Source organism: Primulina tabacum, chromosome 4, assembly GCF_025594145.1.
Source record: "Primulina tabacum isolate GXHZ01 chromosome 4, ASM2559414v2, whole genome shotgun sequence".
Lineage (NCBI taxonomy): Eukaryota > Viridiplantae > Streptophyta > Magnoliopsida > Lamiales > Gesneriaceae > Primulina > Primulina tabacum.
In genome coordinates this window covers 12,574,113-12,584,724 of record NC_134553.1, presented here as the reverse complement: position 1 = coordinate 12,584,724, position 10,612 = coordinate 12,574,113, and the positions used below count along the sequence as shown (strand labels likewise).

At 37.3% G+C, this 10,612-nt stretch overlaps 1 protein-coding gene across 1 annotated transcript; it reads right to left on the bottom strand.

The window, feature by feature from the left end:
- Nucleotides 1–3,314: 3,314 nt before the first annotated feature.
- Nucleotides 3,315–6,659, bottom strand: LOC142543097 (eukaryotic initiation factor 4A-14). Its single transcript, XM_075650115.1, has 5 exons — nucleotides 6,448–6,659; nucleotides 5,222–5,291; nucleotides 5,015–5,121; nucleotides 4,265–4,695; nucleotides 3,315–4,184 (listed from the first exon to the last, which is right to left on the bottom strand). The coding sequence occupies exons 2-5, from the start codon at nucleotides 5,287–5,289 to the stop codon at nucleotides 3,549–3,551; spliced, it is 1,242 nt and encodes a 413-aa protein (XP_075506230.1). The 5' UTR covers nucleotides 5,290–5,291; nucleotides 6,448–6,659; the 3' UTR covers nucleotides 3,315–3,548.
- Between the last annotated feature and the right edge of the window lie 3,953 nt (nucleotides 6,660–10,612).

Below are 10,612 nucleotides of genomic sequence, written 5' to 3'. Positions count from 1 at the left end.
AGGCGACGCCTTAGCAGGAAAAAAAAGATTTCACCTCGTCACCCTCTAACTCCTCTGCTAGGCGATGTCTTAGCAGGAAAATAAAGTTTCTTCATCATCACCCTCTAACTCCTCTGCTAGGCGACGCCTTAGCAGGAAAATAAAGATTCTTCACCATCACCCTCTAACTCCTCTGCTAGGCGACGCCATAGCAGGAAAATAACATTTTTCTCCTCTCAAACTATGCTCCTCTACTTGGCGATGCCTTAGCAGAAAATAAAATTTTTCTCCTTCCTCACTCTGCTCCTCTGCTAGGCGATGCCTTAGCAGGAAAATAGAATTTTTCTCCTCCCAAACTCTGCTCCTCTGCTAGGCGATGCCTTAGCAGGAAAATAAAATTTTTTCTCTTTCCTCACTCTGCTCCTCTGCTAGGCGATGTCTGAGCAGGAAAATAGAATTTTTCTCCTCCCCACTCTGCTCCTCTGCTAGGCGATGCTTTAGTAGGAAAATTTAATTTATTTCATCCTCACAATACAACAACATCCACGAACATAATATAAGAACTTGGCTTTATTAAATTTTAACTGATAACATAAGACAAATTCAGAAACCAAATACAGCAAAATTCAAGTCAAGATTAATATTCTCTAAGGTGGTAAACGTTCCCGAGCCTCTTTAGAGCCTTGCCCAGCGCATTCTTCAAATTTCATCTCTGCTCCTCTTGTACCTCCATAGGACAAAGTTACCAGCTTCTTCCTTTCCTAATCATGTTAAGCTCCACACATGCTCTTTTTCCCTCCTCCCTTACTACCCCTTCTTAACACCGACACGCGACTTTTTGGTCTCCGCACAAGACTCCAACTCCTTTTCCCACAGGAAACTTAAGCTTCTGATGATAAGTGTAAGCTATGGCTTTGAAATCCTTCAGGGCTGGTCGTCCTAGAATTCCATTATACGCTGAAAGGGTATCCACCACAGTGAACGCTATCATTTTTGTTACCCGTTGAGGATCAGTCCCCAAGGATAGGGAAAGCACAATCTGACCCAAAGGTGGGATGGCGTGTCCTGAAAATCCTTACAGCGGGGTGGAGACCGGCTCAAACTCAAATCCTTCCACCTTTCTCTCATTTCACCAATCTCCCCACTTTGGTGGGGCTGTGTCTCTTCAACCCTGCTCTGGTGGCCCTCAGCATTTTCCTCTCGCTCCTGGCGAGTGACCTGCTCTTCAACGAACGTAGATTCTTGGTTCCTCTTCATAGCCTCATCCACGGTCCGAGTGATAAATTGACCCAACTGCTCCAGGGTCAAGTTCCCCACATTTTCATTAGGACGGGGTTGTTCGACCCTGTTCTCTTGACGAGGTTGTTCTATTCTCGCCTCCTGATGGGGTTGTTCCTGCCTTGCCTCAGCATGAGACTGTTCAGGTCCCCTCTGAGGACGCGATGATGATGAGGTAGCTCTTCTACTCCCTCTCTTCCCTACCATCTCTACGTCTCAACTCAAATCTTCCCACAGACGGCTCCAAGTGATACTCACGGGAAATTTAGGGTCCGATCCCAACGAGCGTCACTAGTTCAGACGTGGGCTTTAAGATTACACTGAGCCTGAAATCAAGAAGAAGACCGTTAGGAGGGGGCCAGGAGGGTGTCCTGGCGTTGCCCCTCCGACGCTCAAGTCAGTGACTGAGGATATATGGGGGGAGCAGCTAAGGATGCTGCTGAAAATAATATATTGAATTTTTGAACTGAACACTCAAACCTGGTATTTATAGGAGAATACCTAGGCCTTGATGGGCTTGTCTTCCATTTGGGCTAGGGATGAGCCAAGGGTAGATACCTGGACTCTTGATGGACTTGTCTTCCATTTGGGCCCTCGCCTCCAAGATGTAATCCGGGCCTAGGGGCCCACGGGATATCAAAAATATACAGGACTGTTCAAACTATAGAGAGATTAAACTTATGAGTCATACAATGATATTGTGGGAGCGAATGATAGACAAAGACTAAAGAGTCTCACTACTGTATCAGAGAACCAATTTAATTTTATGTCAGGTAGGCCTACAATAGGAGCTGTTTTCTTGATTATACAAATGATAGTGAAATATAGAAAACAACATAGGAATCTGCATATGATATTTGTCGACTTAGATAAAGCTTATGATAGAGTGCCTAGAGAATTAATCTGGTTGTACTCAGAAGGAAGCATGTATATCAATGCTACATTGAGATCATTAAAATATGTATGAAGGTGTCGTAACTAGTGTTAGGCATATTGGAGGGATATCATGTGAATTTCTTGTGGCAATAAGACTTCATCAAGGATTGACTTTAAGACCTTACCTATTTGTTTTGGTTGTGGATGAGCTGACATGACATATTCGGGATGAGATACCTTGGTGTAAGCTCTTGAGAGTAAATGTTTTAGACATAGTAGCTCAAAAACGGAATATTTAGTTTGTAATTTTGATCCTGGATCTAGAGAAATGGGTAGCCAAATTGAGATTGAGGTCGAGAAGTCCCAAAGTGTGAAGATTTTCGCTATTTAGGATCCATTATTCAAAAGACTGGAGACATTAGAGAGGATATAGATCATAGGATTAAAGTAGGGTGGATGAAATGGAGGATGACATCAGGAGTCTTATGCGATAGAAGGATGCATGTGAGGCTGAAATAAAAATGTTATAAGGCTATTATTCGACCAGCTATGTTTTATGGCTCGGAATGTTGGGCCATTACACACCTACATATGTAAAAGATGACTGTACCAGATACATGTATCTTAAGATGAATGTGTTGCAAAACGTGCAAGTATAGAATTAGGAATGAAAGGATTATAGGCTATTTAGGTGTAGCTTCCATAGAAGATAAGATTAGGAAGAGACGTCTAATATGGTTTGGTCATGTGAAGAGGAGACTAAACACGATCTTAATCTGACACATCTTAGAACGACATGTTAATTGTAGAAGTAGGAATGGTAGATTATTGAAAACTTGAATAAAAGGGGTTAAGAAAGATATCTTAGAACTTGGTTTAAAATATGATACGTAAAAAATTGTTGAGTTTGGAGAATTAATATCCATATAACCGACCCGCAACCAATTAGAATAATGATGAAGATTATATGTACATAAATTAAAACGTGCTAGTAATTCGCCAATACCTTAAGATTTATGTAAAAGCAGCTAGTACAAAAAGCGGTTCAAACATATTTAGAGGGAGAAACTTCTATAATTATTTACCCACTTAGAAAATTTCTTTCAAACTTGATATGTAGTAGCAACAAATTATTGCATCAGTGATCTAGCAATAAATTCAGGCAAAGAACGACACGATAATAAGGCAAACATAAACAAAGAAAATTAAACTTGATAATAATGCTACTACGAAATCCAAAATCTGCAGTAATTTTGGATAACTACAATATAAGCAAAAAGTTTATGAACCAGTCAACCAAATTGGGAGGGGAGAGTCCCCACAGCTTCAAACTTCGTTCAAGTCTATTACACATTAAACCATCCTACAAAATAAAAAAGGAAAAATTAAAAAACCTCTTGTTAAACAAAAACTTCTTAGAGGAGATCAGCAACATTGGCTGGAAGCTCCTCGATCACAACATTGTAGAACTTCTGTATGTCGAAAAGCATTCTTTCATCATCTCTAGTAACAAAGTTAATGGCAACACCCTTCCTTCCGAATCTTCCACTTCGGCCAATACGATGCAGGTAATTCTCAGGCTGGGTCGGCAAATCATAGTTAATAACGAGAGACACTTGCTGCACATCAATACCACGAGCCAAGAGATCGGTGGTGATAAGCACACGAGATGAACCTGACCTGAATTCTCTCATGATGATATCCCTAGTGTTCTGGTCCATGTCACCATGGGTGGCGGATACAGTATGATCACGGCTGCGCATTTTGTCGGTAAGCCAGTCGACCTTACGCCTGGTGTTGACAAATATGACACTTTGAGTGATGGCCAACGTCTCATAAAGGTCACAGAGCGTTTCTAGTTTCCAGTCATCCTTTTCAACATTAACATAAAACTGCTTTATTCCCTCTAGGGTTAACTCATCACGTTTGACAAGAATACGTACAGGCTTATTCATGAACTTTCTAGTTATTTCAAGAGCTTCTGGTGGCATGGTAGCTGAGAATACGCCAACTTGGATCTTAGGCGGCAGCAACTGAAAGATATCATATATCTGAAAGAGTGGATCAGTCTGATTAGATAAAGAATTTTTCATTCACGGCAGTTGGCAAAAATAAATATTTAATAGTAGACCTGATCTTTAAAACCTCGTGAAAGCATTTCATCGGCTTCATCCAAAACAAACATTTTAATGTAATCAGGCCGTAGGGATTGCCTTCTCAACATGTCAAAAACTCGTCCAGGAGTGCCAACTACAACATGAACCCCACTGGAAAGTATCCTCTGATCTTCACGAACACTGGTACCTCCAACACAAGCATGGACCTTAACACCGAGGTAATCACCTAGGGCTCGCATGACCTTCTCAATTTGCTGAGCAAGCTCACGAGTAGGTGCCAGAACCAAGGCCTGGCATTCGACTATGTTATAGTCTAGCTGCTGCAAAATTCCAGAGCAGAAGGTTGCAGTCTTTCCAGTTCCAGATTGAGCCTGTTGAATCACGTCAAGCCCCTTGCAAAAGGGAACAATACCTCTTTGCTGGATAGCAGAGGGCTTCTCAAAACCTTCAAGTAGATACAAATAAAACTTTCATTTTCCTGAAAAAAATCTAAATCTAGTCTAAAAAAGGAAAACATATATCAACAAAACTATCAAATTGTCAGACAACCCTAGATGAGAAGCCAGAAACACTTGATAAGTTGTATCCAGTACGTATGCTCATTAAAACTGAAATAACAAAAAGCTTGATAAAATTTACAGCTGGAAGTTAAATTTGGATTCTCAAAAAAATAAATGACCTTCAAAGGTAAAGTTTATAAAGTTTGCAATTTTGTAGAAAAAAGCAGAACAGAAGGGATCGGCATACTATTTATCCAAGTTTACCATAAGCATAGATGCCCCTAAGAAGATTTTCCTGCAAGCCCATAGAATCAAAGCTGTCATACACCTCATCATAACTGGTGAAAAATTCCTCCCCATCAGTACCAAGCCTGAGCCAACAAACTCAGATGATCAGAAAAGGCCAAAGTCAATAACAGCCTTAATAAATAACTTCTTGAGTCATAAAGTTGCGATGCGAATAGATCATACAGCTCATTCATTTTTGTATCATACTGGCGAGCATCAAATTGAGAACCTTCAGGTGCCATTCCAGCCATGACTGCAGAAAAATAAATCAAAGATTTGCACATGCAACAGCTATGACTACCAGAGCAATAATAGATCATATAATGAAGAAGAAAACAACAGAAACCATAAGAGAGAAACAAAAGTGTACATTAACCAGTCAATAAATAAACAGCAATATAATATGGGATATGAGAGAAAAAGTGGTCAGAAACACTACTAGACACTCCAATGGATATTTTTCACATGCATGGAAAATTTTCAGGGAGAATTTTTCAAAACCAAACATTGTTTAGAAAAAGGAGAAATGTGCACCGTCCCTGGACCTGAAATATAAATGCAGTCTCAATTATGTAAACATTACCAAAAAAATTCATGCACTCTCTACCAACAAGTGACAACGCTCAGAAAAAACAAAACACATTGGAGCTACCAACGCCAAAACAACACAAGGAACTGAGTTTTTTTTCAAATCACCCAATAAACATAAGCCCAAGTCCATGGCCATATGGTAGTGCTAAACTGACGCAAAAAGAATATATAATCCACAACTTCAAGATTCACATCATAAAGGTATTTTTCCCAATCCATCAATCTACCCCGTAGTTGATGATAGTAACACCTAAATTGATTATGGAGAAAAAACAAGACCAACCAATCTAAAAAATGGGGAAAACTTGGGAAAAAATGAGTTATTGAACAAAAACACGGGATGAGATGCACTGAGATGTAAAAGAAACACGGGATGAGATGCACAGAGATGTAAAAGCCCGCAACTTTTTCAAACACAAATTATGTCGTAAGGCAATCCCACAAGCTCGCATATAACCGAGAAACTCGCTCACCAATCTCGCATGCAGAAACTCATTTTTCTACAAAAGAGAACATAAAGCGACACCAAAAGGCAGGAAAACCCCAACAAAAATCGGTAGACACGTAAAAAAATAAAATTGAAGAGAGGGAAACACGTATATACTGTTCTGATGATCAACTGAATAAAAGTATAACCATACAGATCTCCCACAAACAAAACAAAAACTTAATCATCCACGGTCATAACAGAAAATAAGAACACTATGAATAAAATTTGAAGTTCCCCGTACGATCATTCAACATCAACAGCACAACAATCACATGTTAACGAACAACAACAACAACAACAACAAAGGACAAATTTAATTAATATTAACCTGATAAGCAGTGAAAAGTCTGATACGAAGAAAGATCAGAGTAAAAATACAGAACCAATTAACTGAACGAGCTCTCTCAGAATTGCTTATTGCGCCGATTTGATCTCAAAACTCCTCGGATCTTTGCCGCGGAGTGAGAGAGTAGAATGAACACTGCAAACGAAAAAGGCCGAGGAAAAGTAGGCTAGTGTTTTCGTTAGGGATTTGGATCGAGTGTTGAAATTCCATATTTGCCCCTGTCCTTTGAATCTCCAGTTTTCTTTTCCGAACCGTTTGAATATTGATTTCTATATGGCCCACTAAGAGGCAGCAAGTTTGGGCTGTTAAAATGGGCCCATGCTCGAATATTGATTAGCTGACTTGTTGGATTATATATATATATATATATATAAATATAGTGAAGAATATTTTTATTTTTTTTTCCAGATTGTTTGCAGTCACAAAACATTCAATTTTGTTACAATTTTTACAAGCAATTGTGCTAAATCAATGAAAAAATAGAAGAAAAAACATAATTATGTGTTTTATTACATTAAAACATTTATGTTCAATAATATAATTTATTCGACCAACATTTTTTGGTTTGGATCTTTCAAATCAATGAGTGTACTTCAATATCCTTTATTTTATTTATAAACAAAATTTAAAATATGTAACGTCCCGAAAATTTGAAGGTCAACGTGTGCCACATGCATGCAAATTATTAAAATTCTTGTATTTTAATTAAATGTTTTAATTGCATGGATTAAATATGTTGTGCATGTCGACATGTTTAAAATGTACTTTTCTACATGATTGCATAAAAATGTATTTTTAAAGGTTATTTGAGTTGCGATCGAGGAACGAAAATCGATCGCAGAAAAATGAAAATTTTTTTATTAAATTTTTTTTAATTATTTAAAATATGGTTGAAATTTTTTCTTATTTTTGAAAATAAGGAGTTTTGAGGTGATTTTATACGTCGAGACGTAATTTTTATCGGTGTTGGATTTTCAACAAAAATAAGAACATTTTGGCAACCCAACTAATAAATTCACAAATTTTATTAAAAAAATATTTGAATTAAGCACTAATGGACTAATTGGGCCTAATTAACTTTGCTAATAGGCCTAAGCTAGTGTTAGTGCTTTTATTAATTTTAAATAAGCCTCAAACCCTTCTCAGCACCATTAAACTCACACTGTCCCACACCCCAACAAATCCCAAACTCTTTATTCACTTCAAAGCACACAAGGAAATTGAGAGGAAACATCGAAATTTCTTCAAAGGTTTTCAAGCCAACGCCCCCTCGTCGTCGTTCTTCAATTCGTCAACGTAATTCGTGCGTTAAAAATACAAAAGCACGTCATACTCTTTTATTTACTCATCATCATACCATATTATGTATTTATTTATGAAATTGCATGGAAAAACAAGTTACACTTCTTATATTTTCGTAACTATGCATGAACGTGTGTTAAACTCTTGATTTTTGATCCAAAAGCATGTTTATTATGTTGTTAAGGGGCTGCCATTATTAGAGTATTGATCAATGGTTGATTTACACAAATTTAGGGAGTCCTATAGCCACACAACACGCTGCAAACATGAACCGAAATAAGCTGGAAACCGAAAACATGTGTTTGTGTATCATGGGGCTCAGGTTCAAGGGAAATCATAGCATGGCATGGCTCGGTTGCAACCACGGATGGGCTAGGGCCGTGCTTGAGTCATGGAAGGAGTCCGAGCCACGGTAGGACTCAAGTCGAGGGGCTGGGGAGGAGTCCTAGCTTTCTAGGACTCCTAGCAAGCTAGGACTCCACCCGCGCGTAATCGCGCATGTGAACGCTGGTGCAGCGCAGCGCAGCCGCGCAGGGAGATTAGGCTCGGCCAGGGGGCTTTGTGCTGGTCTAGGTCGAGTCACTAGGGCCCTAAGAGGGTGCACAAGGGGCTGGTTCAGGGTCTGGTCCAGAGGCTAGGTCCTAGGCGCGATTTCGAGGAGTCCATGTCAACTAGGAGTCTCGACCGAGAGCTGGTGCTGTTGTGAGCCTTCGGTTCGAGCTTAGGGTCAGGTTCTTGGGGTGCTAAGGGTCCAGTAGGGTCCATAGGGGGTCTGGCTTGAAGATGGTCCAGCATGGTTCGGGCTTGGCTCGATGAAAAATCAAGTTGGCTCGTGGGGTAAATGCTTGGCTCGTGTTAGGGTTTTATTCTTGGAATTTAATTCGAAACATGGCTCATGGAGTCGTGGTTCAAGAGGGATAAAATAATATAAAAAGTCTAAATTTTTAATTTAGGAATTTTATATATTAAAGTTTGAATTAATTCGGGATTAAAACGCATTAAAATTGAATAATTAAGAAATAATTGAAAAGTCTAGAATTTAAGCTAAATAAAATTATTGTAAATTTAATTTAAGCTTAAATAATTATTTGATATATTCTAGAGTCAATGAAATTAAGAAAAAGTCAAATTCGAGTATTTTTACTTCAAAAGACTAATTTCACACCTAGAAAATAGTAAAGGTCATTGCAGTGTTCTGAATGATGTTTTATATGTTAAAATTTTGATTTTAAATGTTTATGGATTTTTATGATTTTATATTATGAACATTTAAAAGATATGTTGCATGCTTGGTTTAAAAGAAAAATGATATTATTATGCATGTTTTTATAAAGTGATGAAAATACGAAATATTGAAGGATGTGAAGGGATTGTGACTAATACAAATACGATGATATGTTAATACGTAAGGCCAAGGCCTAGTTGACGGGTGAGAGTGTCGCTGATGTCCCCGTCGCTCAGTACTGTGGTTACATGTAGATGGATCCATCGCGCCCGATACGAATACGAAAGTCACAATCACGATCTGAATTCAATGAATATGAAAATGAATATGTATATGTTTATGATGGATATGAATATGTATATGATGATATGAAAATGTTTAAGATTAAAGTTTATGCATCATTATTAAAATTTTATTTTAAATACAAGTATTTTCACTGTTGCATGTGATCTGTATACGTATTATGTTGTTATCAAGATTATGGTGTGTTGAGTCTTTAGACTCACTAGATGTGATCGATGCAGGTGAGTTTGATGCTGATGGTAGTGGAGGTCTTGATGATTGACCTGACTTGACTGAAGGTACACATAACCCGAGGACCAGCACTTCTAGTTTTCCGCACTTGCGTTTATGTTTATGTTAAAGATTTTACGACTTTTTATTTATGCTTTTGAGAGGTTTTTGATGTGTTGATAATATGAGCTATACTTTTCAAATATTACTTTTATGTATGGTAAAACGTTGGATGATTTTATGCTTTAAATTATTTCTTTTGATTTTCAAATATTAGTTGGTTGTTTTATGGTTAAAATGGTTCCAAAATATTTTATAAATATGTTTATATGTTCGGCCGAAACCTTGTGAGGTTTTTTTAAAAAAAATTTCTAGTACTTTTTAAGCAAAACGAGTAGTGGACGTTTCAAAATATGTTAATGTAATATCAGCAATTCATTATAAACTTAACTTTATCAACGCTACTCACTTTCTCTCCCTACTATTCCTCCTCCAATTATCCTCATATATTCAATATAATTTTTCGTTTTTTTCTAAATATTATTTTGATTTCAAATTTTCATATAAATAAAATTTGAATTTGAATATTAACTTTTCCAAATGAATATTTTTTAGGTTTTGTCATTATATTACATTATATTTATGTATTATATTATGCATGTGCAACGCATGTAAAGGACAAATATTTATTATTATTGTTGGTGTTGTTTTATTTGATGTACCATTTTTGAATTTTAAAAAGGCTAAATCATTGAATGAATTTGCGGAATTCCAATTATTTTTCGAGGGAAAAATACTACATCAACTTCGAGAATCATACTCGATATATAAAGCTACAAGAGTGGACTCTCTGTTCTTCATTTGTGGCGACATAAAAAATGGAAATCTCTCCCAAAAATAAATCAATACAAGCTTAAACCAAAACATTCACCAATCAAGTGGCGATCCTTAAACCAATTAATTGCCCACTACAGAAGATGACCAAGCGTATCTTCTCAGTTTCTGCAAAACAAATTTTGCATCAATGCTAATAGAAGAAGTTTGGAGAAACCAAAAGATAATAAAATTCTGCTGTAAGGCAAGTATACACATATTCAAATACTATGT